The 13,533-nt window shown below is 38.4% G+C and overlaps 1 protein-coding gene across 1 annotated transcript; it reads right to left on the bottom strand.

The window, feature by feature from the left end:
• Positions 1-523: 523 nt before the first annotated feature.
• On the bottom strand, positions 524-13,101 carry lgi3 (leucine-rich repeat LGI family, member 3). Its single transcript, XM_088335490.1, has 9 exons — positions 12,737-13,101; positions 10,880-10,951; positions 8,406-8,477; positions 6,501-6,572; positions 4,919-4,990; positions 4,658-4,827; positions 4,405-4,569; positions 4,242-4,332; positions 524-2,322 (listed from the first exon to the last, which is right to left on the bottom strand). The coding sequence occupies exons 1-9, from the start codon at positions 12,937-12,939 to the stop codon at positions 1,593-1,595; spliced, it is 1,647 nt and encodes a 548-aa protein (XP_088191616.1). The 5' UTR covers positions 12,940-13,101; the 3' UTR covers positions 524-1,592.
• Positions 13,102-13,533: the final 432 nt, after the last annotated feature.

Genomic DNA, 13,533 nt, shown 5'->3' on the forward strand with positions numbered 1-13,533 from the left:
AATTGATAATATATATGATATAACGAAACACATGTACAATATAACATGTTAAACTACATAAATAAACACGTTTGAAAAAAAATATGGTGTGAGATTATTTTGTAAGGGAAAATACAACATTTTGTAAGCGCATGGAGCCGTGGAGGTTGACAGGTATGTTCTCTGTTTGGAGCAACATTTCATGTGTGCATCTTTTGTTTGCCTGGGGAGGGATGGGCGCCACCAGGCTGTACCTTAAGACACACCACAGGAAATGGTGCCTCTACTACTGTAGTGGTTAAGGGAGACGCCCTCCCACCCTGCACTACCTCACTAGCAGATGATACGTACAATATATAAAAAGAATAGTAATCGGACGCCACTTACTGATATGGATGAATGTTACCTGACTGATCACCGGTAGAAAGCAAATATACGGAACAATGGAATGCTTTTTTGTAAAGATAAATTTAGGTAATTTCTCCTGCACACTAAACAAGCTGTCACACCACACTGGTTGAAAATTCTTTAAACCATCTCCACATTTGCTGGACTCGTTTATTGTGATGTAAATCAAGACATTAATATTGCATCTTTCATTTGCTTAATATGGCCAATGGCCAAGTACATTGAACTAAATGACACCCAATTGCGTGACACACTAAAACAGGGGTCACTATCATTCATCAGCAAAGAGATGACAGTGAATCCAAGGACAACACTATTTTTTCATCTCTCCAGAGCTACACATCATGATTTATTTCTTCTCATGCCATCCATAAATTTACATTGCAGTGGAGGTTTTAGAGTGATGTCCAAACTTTACTTTTGTTTGGAGTCATATTAAAGGTAATTTCTCATTCCCTAATATTGCAATTCACCTCTCATATTTGTACCAAAGAGCCCGGGAATATTATATTTATGAATATTATAATGCAGAAAAGAAACTAATCACGGAAGTCCAAAAATTAATAAGATAACAATATGTACCAAGATGATTCATAAAATACAGCTAAACCATTTTATAGTTAGTGAATAACACTATCTCTCTGTATAATGAATCCATATATCCCTTGTGGGAGGTGGCTAAAGTCAAGAACACATTTACCAAACAATCATTCCACATCCCACCGCGGCCCCCCTGCTGGCCCAAGCAGGCTACCTGGGAGCCCACGTTGGCCAGTTCAAGCTGCGTTGATATTAATCATTCTTAACTACCCTTCGCCATTCACATCTATCCCTAGCACACACCCCATTAAATTAACCAATATCAGATTCAGAGCATGTTTCACCCAATCCCTTCAACTATATTTAGGCCTTCCTCTCATTTCATTTCCCACCACTTCTGCACTCTAAGTCAATCGGCCTTCATCCATGCTTTTTATATGTCCAAACCAAGGTGAATAAAACATTGTATGAAACAACATCGTGCATCTTTACATAGTACACTGCAATTACCAAACACACAGAAACATTTTTATATGTGTTCAATCTCGTGAATATTAACTTAAAAGTTTAGAAAGTGTTATCTCCAATTTAAATGACTCAGATACACCTAAATACACCTGCATGTTTTCAATCTTTGTTAGCACATCATACAGTTTGTCAAAAATCTACTTGGTGCTAAGATCGACTAGAAGGTGCTGGTAGGCCAAGGAGTTTCCCTTGAAGCTGGCAGCCATTAAAATGTCCTTGTTGTCAACCAACATCAGGCTGAAGCCCCTGGGGGCCCTCATGTTAAGTTCTTGGAAGGGCTTAAAACGATGGGTGAGATCATCCCACAAATACACCCTGGAAAAGGAGAAATCACTCCCAAGGATAAGGTACTGCCGGAGGCCCACCGTGAAGGGGTACACTACCATCGAGCCGCGAGAGGGGAGAGTCTGGATCTCGATGAAACGCTGTCCTTCCCAGCGGAGGATCTTCGAGTCTCCGATGAAGCGTACGAGGCAGAGATAAAGCGTCTTCCGAATCCAGAAATGTTTGACCATCTGGACGTCAGCTTGGTCTGTGATTTGGAGGTAGAAATCAAACTGCTTCTGCCCTCGATTCCACTGGTAAACCACTGGGGGCTGTGTGGCGCTGGAAAGAATTAGTTGAGGCTTTCCTCCAACATCCATGAAGTCAACATGGGTGTCTCGGTGCCAGTGATGCAGGGACTGATGGGAGTAAAAACCGTTGCTGTTCCATCGATAAATGCTGGTTGAACCAGCCTTGGAACTGTCCACAACTACGAAATACCATTCGTTGTCTAACTGGAACGTCTCCACAAAGTTGGGCTTTCTCACACGAGTTGTGTCAATATCTTGTATTTTAACAAAGCAAAGGGGGTCCTCCTCCCACCTATAAGAATGGAGAAGGTGGAAGCGGTAAATGGACACATAAAACCCCAAAAATCTTGAATCTAAAATGAATTGACTTCGAGCTCCCAAAATGTAATCACACGAACACTGCATGTTTTTATTTTTTTTGCAATGAGCTACTTGCATGTTGTCAAATTAAGTATCATCCTATTAGCCAAACCAAACATCCACATTTCTCACTGAAATAAACCAAACTCTAGATGAGCAGTTGGGAACATACGGCTCACGAGCCAGGTGTAGAGCTTTTCATGAAAACATCTGGCTTGGAGATACATTAACAGATTTGGGCTGGGACTGCAATACTGTGTTTCTACCACTAGCGGCAGGGGGGATTAAGCGCTTTTCTGCCTTTAAGGCTAGTGACAAAAAATGTCATTGGATTTTTTTTTTACTGTGTCTCTTAGTCAATGAGATGCGCCAGAATATATACGTATGATGTTTTCTGTATAACATTTCATGGATGCTGTAGATTTTCAAATACTTGTCCTTGCAAGAAATGGAAAAATAACAAATGATCAACGATGCACGAAAAGACTTTCAGGAAAAATGTTTTTAGATTTCAAGGATGTTGAAGATAACCATCTATAAAACGGAATGGAGGACAAATAATGGCCTTTTGATTCCCAAGGTTAGAACTGTGACCCTGTCACATAGCTGAAGGTAAATATCTCTGTATCTTTCTCTGTTACAGTATTTAGTGACATTTTTACAAAATAACTTGCACCAAGTTTTGAAACCGTTATTTAAAAATGATGGTCAGAATAAACCTCAACAATCTTAAATAACTGAGAGAGGGAGACAAAATTTAAGTGTGATATTTGTTGATATGGGAAACAGGCTCTGGCATTACTTTTGTCTGGAGATCAGGTTTGCGGCTTAATTGAATTTTGTCTCAAAATATATGGTGTGGCTCTCACCAAAAAACAAACCCTAGTTATTTGGTTTCATGGCTCTTGAATCATAAAGGCTCCCGACCTATGGCTCGCGAGCCTGACATTCTAATTTCAGGAGTATTTATGGCTCAGAGACAAAATGATACTGGTGAAAATTTCTGTGGCACTCCAATTCTGTTTGTTGAGTTTGGTGCATGCATTGCCCAAGTAACTCTGTCAATGAACTATGTTCGGTCCAATATGTAATGGGCACAGTCTTAAGTACAGTTTACAGTCAAAGTGTCACACCAACAAACCCATTTTGGCTGTATGTTGTTAAGGAGTCTTTTATATAGAAGCTAATTAAACAATGTATGTTCACTGTTGAGAGACTTTGTAAATAAAACCCACAAAAAAACTGCAAACACTCCAAAACATCAGCCAAGCACACAGAACAATTTGATTGGGTAAGTAGTAGGGATGGCCAGGGCCATGCACACACTCGCTTGTCTGTTTCGCTCAGTGCCATCAGTGCCGTAGGTGAATTCGTTGGTATCCATGTTTGCAGTATTTTGTGACATATTATACAAAAGAACTCTGTTTGCACCTTGTTTTAAAACCATTGTTTACAAATAAGGAAGGTCAAAATGAGCCGCAACAATCTTAAATAACTGTGAGAGGGAGACAAATTTAAAGTGGTGTATTTGTTAATATGGGACACAGGCTGTGGCATTATTTCATAAATTTGATCGCACAGTTAAAAAAATACACTGAAAATGTTGCTTTTGTCTAGAGAGTGGGATTGGCTGTTTTACTGAATTTTGTCTTCAAATATATGGTATGCCTCTGTCTCTCAAAAATGTTTTGCTATTATGGCTGTTAGGGTGAAAAAGGTTATCGACCCATGCTCAATATTGTCAGGTAACCCCTCGAGAGATTCCTGACGACCTCCAAAATGCCAAATTAAGTATTTAGAGGGTGAGATCATAAAACCAAGAGTTTCCACCAGCAGTTTTGCAAGTCTTACTTGTAGATATGTGATCCACCAAAAAGTTGAGCCACCACCATGTAAAGCACGTTGTCTATCACCATGGGTTTGCAGTGCAACGCAGAACTAGCTGCAACCACACACAATAAAAGAATAAATGACACGACTAAACAAAAGAATGACATGTTTCTCCATAACTTACAGGTGATATTCTGAAATGTCTTGAAGGCCATTTCAACATGATCCCACACGTAAACAGTGCAAAAACCTGATTGTGGTTGAGAGAAGGTAACAAACTGATCTCCACTGAACTCATAAGACTCCACAGACGCTGAGTGGAAAGGAAACGTTTCATAAACGGCAAAATCTACAGACAGGCAAGGAGAGCAGGTTTTAGACTGTAACCTTTTTGTGACCTTGCTCCAAAATTAAATATACAAAGAGGAAATTGCAACCTGCACTGAGGCAATTGAAGTCTCTGGAGGCTAGGTTGTGGATTCGGCGGCCCTGGAACTCAAAGGGGCTGGCGCAGTATATGGGCGGAACTGAAGTGTTGGTATTCTCTATCCAGTCCACCAGCCATTTGATTGTACAATCACAGCTGAAGGAGTTTCCACGCAGGTCCCTGAAAACCATTAAAAATAAATATCGTTCATCTCAGGTATTTTTCTAACAGGAATTCTTCCACTTGAATACAGAAACAAAAGGACACTTACAAATCGGTGAGGATATCCAGATGTTTAAAAAGATCTCTAGGCAGGTGTTCCAAGTTATTGTTTGAAAGAGATCTGAAAATGTTCCTTAGATAATTCAGTTATTTGCAATACTTAGATAAGAACAAGATTAGAAAGGGTCCAAATAAAGCCTTATTTTGCTCAATTTCAGTTTCATTTTCCATATTTTACTTCATTTTAACTTAGTTTTTTAGTATCATCCCATCTTAATTTTTTAATTTACTTAATTGTATTAATCTTATAAAATATAAAAAATGTAAATAGTAATAATCGTGTTTTTAAATCATATTTTAATGACGTTACAATGAACTACATTGTTTCCACTATAGTAATCCTTAAAGTAATTAGTTTCTAGTAAAGTGACAATTGAATAAAGATAAATCTAGAAACATATTATTTTTGTAGATATTTTAAGCACACTTTCATTTTATTATATTTAAAAAAAATCGCGAAAACAAAAGAATAATACTTGAAATGAGCATAATATATTTTTTAGATTATATAGGTTTTATTTATCTTAAAAGGTTCCCGACCTATGCTCTAAAATCTAGTCTGTCACAATCACCCGGATCGGGAACACTTGTGTTCAGGATTTGGCGCCAACAGCCAGGACAGCTGATTGGTGCACCCTGTACATTTAAATCCCCAGCTTCCGGTAACACTTTATCCGATTGTACTATGCTACCTGTTGCCTTCAGCTCAGAAAGCCCGTACCTCTGACTCTTTGCCTGCTCCCTGTTCTCTTCTGATTGATCTCCATTGCCGACCCGTTTCTGTAAATCTGCCCTGCCCGATTACGATTACGCCTGTCCGCGACCATTCCCGCCAAGCCTTCACCCGCCTGTCAAGTTCCGCCAATCCGCCAACCAACGGATCGAAGAATCCCACCTTGTCATTTCCTTCCTTTCAATAAAACCAAGAAACGAGCGCAAGTGATCTCAGTCTTCCTTTCGTCCTGTCTGACAAGAGTCTAGATCATAGAGCATATTTTATCTTAGCCATGTTTAATTTATTTTTCTATTAAAATACTTAAAACAGTTGAACAAAACAATTTGTGTAAAACATTTTGATTTACTTGTTTTAATACATTTGAATCTAAAGTTTTTGGCTTTGTACTGTACCTCCTTTCAGTACTGTGGTTGCATTGTGCCAGCCTACATTATTCTATTGTATTTTTAATGATCTTTTCTGCAAATATTTTACTATAAAATTAATTTCATGTAACATACAATTTTTACCCACCTCAAGTAAAAATAATTTTGTTTGATTAAATTATGTTTGTATTACTTTAATAGCATTATATTCTCTGGCCATAAATGACAAAATCTCGTAGAGTACATACGCATTGGTTCCTTTCTGAGATTACTTCTGGCACTGAATTCATACAATTTTAGTAAGTATTATAATTAAAAACACTGAAAATTCCAAAATGAATTTTAAAAAATCAATAAATACTGTAACTATATGTGTTTTAGTGTCACTTGACAGTATATTCTTACACCAAGAACCTCTGTACTACAAAATAAGCAAGTTCTAAATTGGTAATGGGAGAGCAGATACTCACAGATGCGTCAGAGATTTTAGCCCCCGGAAGGTATGCTTGGAAAGAGTTTGGATGTCGTTGTTCTCAATGAACCTGTACAAACAAATAAACAAAAAGTACGCTTTGAACCAAATGACAAAAAAACAGATTTACAAAAGTTTTTTTATAATTATTATAATCACTTATTCTGATTGTTTGTTCATACCGATACCAGATGTCAATACCCCTAGTAATTATAACTTTTTCACTTCTCCTACAAAAAAATCATTTCAAAGATATGCCTAAAAAAATAATGAATCAAACTTTCATTTAAATAGCATAAAAATATTAATGTAAGAGTCCTCTGTACTCGCCCATGACGCACCACAAAAAGTGGTGCCCCTACGACCTAGGTGCTTAAGGGATCTGTTAACTGTGAATATTCCTCTGTAGAAATGTCTATTATATGACGTCTTTCGTCTTCCGTCCTGAGCACTGAAACCTTAAAATTACGCTCTTAATTGCACCAATACTATGGTGTCTGTGCTTGCCCATCCCTAGTCATTATGTTCATTTATAATCATTAATATTAATATAACTAGTATTTTGTGCTATCAAGAGGTTATATTTCATTCATATATATGGAACATTGCCCTGCGACCCAGATATGACAGGCAAAATGTATTTTAATGTGTTTTTTTCCCAACTATTATCCCTTCATACTTTATTGAGTGGTACTTAAAACTATTTTTCTCAACCAGCGTTTTGTAGCACAGTAGTGTATAATTTCACTAGCCGTACCGCTTATCCTCAGTAGGGTCGCGGGGGGGCTGGAGCCCATCCCAGCAATCATCGGGCAGTGGGCAGGGGACACCCAGAACTGGTTGCCAGCCAATCGCAGGGCACACAGGGACAGACAACTCATTCGCTCATTCAAACCGGAGTGCCCGGAGGAAACCCACGCAAGCACGGGGAGAACATACAAACTCCGCACAGAAAGTCTGGAGCTGGATTTGAACCCACGACAGGTTCCCATGACATGAACTGTGCCGCACAAGCGCTAACCACTGCGCCGCCGTGCAGCCCTATATATATATATATATATATATATATATATATAGGGCTGCATGTATATATATATATATCTCATCTCATCTCATCAGCCGTACCGCTTATCCTCATTAGGGTCGCGGGGGGGCTGGAGCCCATCCCAGCCATCTCCGGGCAGTGGGCAGGGGACACCCTGAACGGGTTGCCAGCCAATCGCAGGGCACACAGGGACAGACAACTCATTCGCTCATTCACACCTAGGGACAATTTGGACCGGCCAATTCACCTGAAATGCATGTTTTTGGAACGTGGGAGGAAACCGGAGTGCCCGGAGGAAACCCACGCAAGCACGGGGAGAACATACAAACTCCGCACAGGATGTCTGGAGCTGGATTTGAACCCACGACAGGTTCCCATGACATGAACTGTTCTATGGCCCATAATTTCTATTTCTATGTAACTATGTAACTTTATCCCCTTTTCTTTTGCAAGTTTATAGGCCTAGAATATATAAAAAGAATACATTATACTTCACTATCATTTTTGACTGCAAGAATAAGGATTAACGTTGGCCGCAAGAAACTTTCAAAACAAGCTGACATTGACTGCAAATACAAATGTGGCTTGCTGGCTGTTTGCTCTGCAGTCTAAGGCATGTAATTAAAAATATTCCACGTTGTTTGATTCAAAATGTTGTCGTATTTTTGACTGCTTATTATTTATTGCTCACCTAGATTATTAGTCATGCTTAAAGACTAATCAAATATGACAGGCAAAAAATAATAATCTAAATGGCTTGAAAAAATGAAACAAAGTTCATGTGTATTGATTACATTTTGTTAATTTTGTGAGTTAAAATGTTTACCACAATGTGATAATTGAAGTAATTGTACTCACAAATACTGCAGGTGAGATAGGCCAGAAAATGCATCATCTAAGATGGAGGAGAGCGTGTTGGAGTTTAAAAGACTGCAAAACAACCAAAGTTATTAAAACAAAAACGACATGCTGTTAACCACAGTGTGTAGGGTGATTAATCAGATGGAATTTCAACATGTTCTTAAATGAAACGTATCGATACATTCAATATCATCACTCAGTACAGAGAAATTAAAGGTTGCAACCAACAAAAACATACTAGCACTCAAAAATAAGACAAATGTCATGATTATGTTACAAGCGGGCATTTGTTAGAACACAACCGAGGCACTCAGACCTCAAGGATGACGCAGACGCATAAGCACTACTCTATTCCTGCAATGTCCCCACTCTGTTCAAACAGAATTCATTTCAAGTAGCTTCTTTCACAGTCAATGCACAATAAAATGTAAACGTTTGCTGATTTCATCCTTTTTGAGTGGTCCAGTCAAAACCTCAAATAATACTGACCCACTTTGATTGTCACCTTTTTTTCCCTTTACATCCAATACCCACATTTCACTGCTTACAAGAGATGAAATTCAACCTTGAGAAAGGTTGTTTTAATTTGTAGCTTGGAGCATTTTTACTTTGCATTCAAAATGTCTATTTGTAGCTCTTCCCGGAAAAAACCCACTTGAACTGGCATTTTTAGGGTGTAGTCAACTGTGTATGTAAAGGGACTCAAAGCTGCTCCAATTAAGAAATAAAATTTCCGAATTACGCCATTTGTACCAAATATAAAGCACAATCGTGTCCCAGCCGCAGACCGGTCCTAATGTCAATAGTATTTTTTCCCCTCGTTTACTTTTTCTCGTCATTCATTTTGCAACAAACATCACATCCCAGAGTGAACATATCACCTGAAAAGAAAAAAGGGATGACAGGTTGAAGTCAAAGGCTCATTGAAGACCTATCCCCAAAATAACTTTGAGTGCTTTTTCAATCAATTAATATAAACAAATTAAAATGTATTACATCATTTTAATAATATTTTTTTAATTCATTGATAAAATGATCAGATTATTAAATCACAATATACAGTATTTTAAAGTTTCTAAAAATTATTCTTCCCACATCCTTCTCCACACTCTCTAACACAAAATAATGAGTAAAACCTATGACAAACACGCGTTTTCTTGTGAACATTTTAAAGTTTAAAGTGGGATTGGACGTGCACCACGAGTGAGCCACAAGAGCCTGAATTTTTACCTGGGGCAGTATTGATGTAGTCTAAAGGAGAAGTAAACCTAGCTGGAGTTAAAAGTCAAACAGATGGAAGGGCCTAATAAAAATTAAGCCAAAAGCCAAGGATCAGACTGATCGAAGGTTATTTTTTATTTTTTTACTGATGCATTTAGTCTAGTGAACCTATTTTAACAGACTATAAAACTCACAAATGTATTTATATATAATCACATGAATAAAGCAATATTTTCTGTTAGTAATATTACATTTTCAACAGGCACAAATTACAAATATTGTTGTTTTAAAAGTTCAGATGACCTTAAATAGAATATGACAGATTTTCACAAAATTGGGCTAGAATCGCTTGAAAAATAATCATTCACTAAACTACAAAAATGTAAGTGCAAGGAGGAATAACACGCAGTGAAAACAAATACACAACGATTCTTGGTGTATGAAACAATAAAGGATCAAGATGTTCTCAAAGGCAGACTACAACCTTTTTGGGCACCGGATGTGGCCCGCAGGCCTTGACCTAAAGCAACTTTTTACATTAATATGTTTTTTGTCGACTGGCTGGCAACCGGTTCAGGGTGTCCCCTGCCCACTGCCCGAAGATAGCTGGGATGGGCTTCAGCACCCCCGCGACCCTACTGAGGATAAGTGGTGCAGAAAATGGATGGATGTTTCATGCCTGCCTTATAGTCAAACCATATATTTCTAATGTGATTGTCTTTGTGGAATAAGAATTGAACGTGAAAACACAAAGTGCATTTACTTTATTAATCTCAGGGGGCGGCCATTTTTACACTCAGTGTGAAGACAAGATGACCTCACAGTTGGTGAGGCATTAGGTAACCTTGGATCAATCACGTCTTTTTTCCATAGTACAGTTGAATTGTGATTAGAACATACCATCTAAGCAACTTTTGATGTTATCTTCAGTGGAAGTTGACTAGCAAAATGGCCGGCCCCTTGAGATGGATATACACAGGTGGCTATTGCCCTCATTCCTCATTTTTGCCGGTTGGAAAAAGCGCGGGGTTTTGAGTTGAGTTTTAGTTTTTGGGGGGTCAAAAACCATCATTAAGCTAAATTTCTTTAGTGGGTTCTACATGACTTTGTCTTGGTCTTCCATCAGTCTTCTTTTAGGAGACAAGTCACAATTCGCAAATATTTCAACCTCTGAAAAAAAAAAACCTTGACATTGCTTAATGTTAGAACACTATAGACTTTTGCCGCCACAATTTGCTGTAGTCAATTACAGGAACTGCAGCAGATGAAGATGTGAGAACGCTCCTTCTGGGACGGTCGTAAATGCAGCGTTCACCATCGTCCTGTGCACACCGACAAGGGCATCCGTCAACAAGAAATTGCCATAATATTTTAATGTGTTTTTTTCCCAACTATTATCCCTTCATACTTTATTGAGTGGTACTTAAAACTATTTTTCTCAACCAGCGTTTTGTAGCACAGTAGTGTATAATGAGACTTTGTCTATTGTGCTGGAGGAAATTGTTAAATTTCAGCTAATTTGTGTACTGTAATACTTATCAGTATGCTGTAAACAGCAACCAATACATTTTTTTTTCTATTGGAATCATACTTGACTTTATTTTCATTGACAACAACCTAGTGAACATTAGACATGGCACTCCAGGATACAGAACATAATAATTACTCAAAAGAAAAAAAAAGAAAAAGAATGTCAGGTTGTATACAGTATGTCACATTTCTGCAGAGATTTTGTTGTAATGTTTAAGAGAACATCACTGAAGAAACATCACTTTGACACAACGGAAAAAAGTCTGTTAATGAAAGCCATGGCTTACTGCAAAGTAATCCTCCGGTCAAAGAACAAAGATTAATTTATTTGGCTCAGATAGTGTGAAGCATGTGTGGCAGCAACCAAATGAGAACTCGACACAAACATGTTTGTGTCGTGCTTAAGGTCGAGCATGGTGTTGGGAATGTAATGTTTTGGGGCTGCATTAGTGTAACTGTAATTGGGAAGTTCCATCTCTTTAAGGGAAACACAAACTCAAGCATTTACTGTGAAAAACGGGAGCAGAGAATGATCCCCTACCTCCAGAAACTGGGTCGCAGGGCAATGTTCCAGCCAGACAATGACCCCTAATACACTTCTAAGATGACCAAGGCTTTTCTAAATGGGCTAAGGGCAAAGGGGATGGACTGGACAAGCATTTATTCTAGGTCCTAATCCAATGGAACATCTTTGGGACATCCTCAAGCAGAAGGTGGAGAAGCACAAGATTCCTAATTATTCCCCAGCTTAGTCATGTTGTCATGGAGGAGTGGAAGAACATTCCAGTGGCAAATTGTGAGGCTTTGGTGAAATAGGTGGCCAGGAATTTTAAAGTGGTGCTGCAAAAACATGGTGGCCACACAAAATATTCAACTTAAGGAACTTTTACTAAAGAGTGTACTCACTTTTATTACCGGGGTTTATGTACTAATGCCTACTTTTTGAGGTTTTTGAAGGGAAAAATAAATGCACACTGCTATATACGCTTTACAGAGACTCCCTTTCATTGTGTCAAAGTGATGTTTCTTCTGTGTTGTTTAGTTATCAATTATGATGAAATTTAGTTTAAGGCCTATACTCACTTTTGTGACATACTGTTGGCCAAAATATAAACATAAAATATCATAAAAATAAATATCATGGTAGTATTATGAGGAGATGAGCGTGGAAAAAGGGGAGACTTTTTCACAAACAAATTTGTATTTTCAATTCAAACAACATTATAGACAGTTAATCGAACTTTGAAAAACAAAACTTGACACGAAAATTACATTTTGAAAACATTTTCAACTGACAGTTTCCCTCAAGTTTGTTTGTTTTTGTTTATAAAATAGTGTACCTTGGTTCACAAAAGGATGAGAAACACTGCCTGAGGGGAGTTGCAAATCCAGCTAACATATTGCAAACTGTTCCGTGTCCAGCATATGAATCTTACAAATTTTAAGATTGCATAGAAACATGATGTAATAGTGTATTAAGTATCTATGAATTTTATTCCCCAGGTGAAACATGCGATGGATTCACACAGCTATGACGTCATAGAAGTAATTGCCAGGAGAACGCAGTTTGAACTCACAGAGAAATGATTCCAGGTGGGAGGCTCTTGGGTATTGCCTTTGTGTCCACACAGAAGGCGCTATCTCTGGTGCAAGAACAAGAAGCGGGACAGCGGGGTATCTTGACAGTCTTTTTAGCGTTTGCATCTCCTGGCCGGCAGAGAGACAGGCAAAGAAGCAGCGAGTAAGTCACGCTGAGCCACCTGGGTCCAAGCACCGTCATCTTTGAGAGGAGAGCAGGTGCCGTGTTTAGAGACAACCAACCCAGCAACGCTCTGTGCACAGTCGAGAGAAAGGGGGACGATCTAGAGAGGGGGATAGTAGGGGGTTTCTTTGGCTGTGTTTCTTGGGTAATTTCTTGTTCTATGCTGTGAGAGAAACTGCTGCAAAAAGGATGAGAAAGGATGCTTTCTCACACCAGAAGGCAGCGCCACTAAATAATTTACTGTCCCTCAGATGATTCATGTGACTCAAAGTCAGCCTGTGTGTTATAAGGACCACTGGATTGGTCAGAAATTATTGCATTTGGGTTTAGAAAAAAGACTATTCTCTTTTGGCCATTAATAACAATGTTATGAACATTGTTCACAATGCGATTAGATGGGGCACTCCAGGATAAAGATGTATTAAAAGACTTAAAAGTGAAAAAAAAGGATTGAAAAAAAGAATGTTAGAATAAATGGGCAATATTATTGAGGTGTTGCTTGGAGACTTTCACAAATTACAAGTGCATAAGAACAATACTGCAATGAAAACGTATCAAATATACAGTTTATATTATATGTATGTTTCACAGTTTTGTGCCCTTGTTTGGGGT

The sequence above is a fragment of the Urocampus carinirostris genome, chromosome 5 (genome assembly GCF_059441175.1).
Source record: "Urocampus carinirostris isolate Australia breed hairy pipefish chromosome 5, RoL_Ucar_1.0, whole genome shotgun sequence".
Lineage (NCBI taxonomy): Eukaryota > Metazoa > Chordata > Actinopteri > Syngnathiformes > Syngnathidae > Urocampus > Urocampus carinirostris.

What these genes read in the sequence shown, in the direction of transcription:
- lgi3 (XM_088335490.1), bottom strand. Translation starts at nt 12,939, where the DNA reads ATGACGGTGCTTGGACCCAGGTGGCTCAGCGTGACTTACTCGCTGCTT. An exon ending in CTTCATCTGCTGCAGTTCCT is followed by an intron (nt 8,478 to 10,879) that starts GTAATTGACTAC and finishes GTTGTTTTGCAG; the next exon opens with TCTTTTAAACTCCAACACGC. An exon ending in CTTCAATTGCCTCAGTGCAG is followed by an intron (nt 4,570 to 4,657) that starts GTTGCAATTTCC and finishes GCCTGTCTGTAG; the next exon opens with ATTTTGCCGTTTATGAAACG.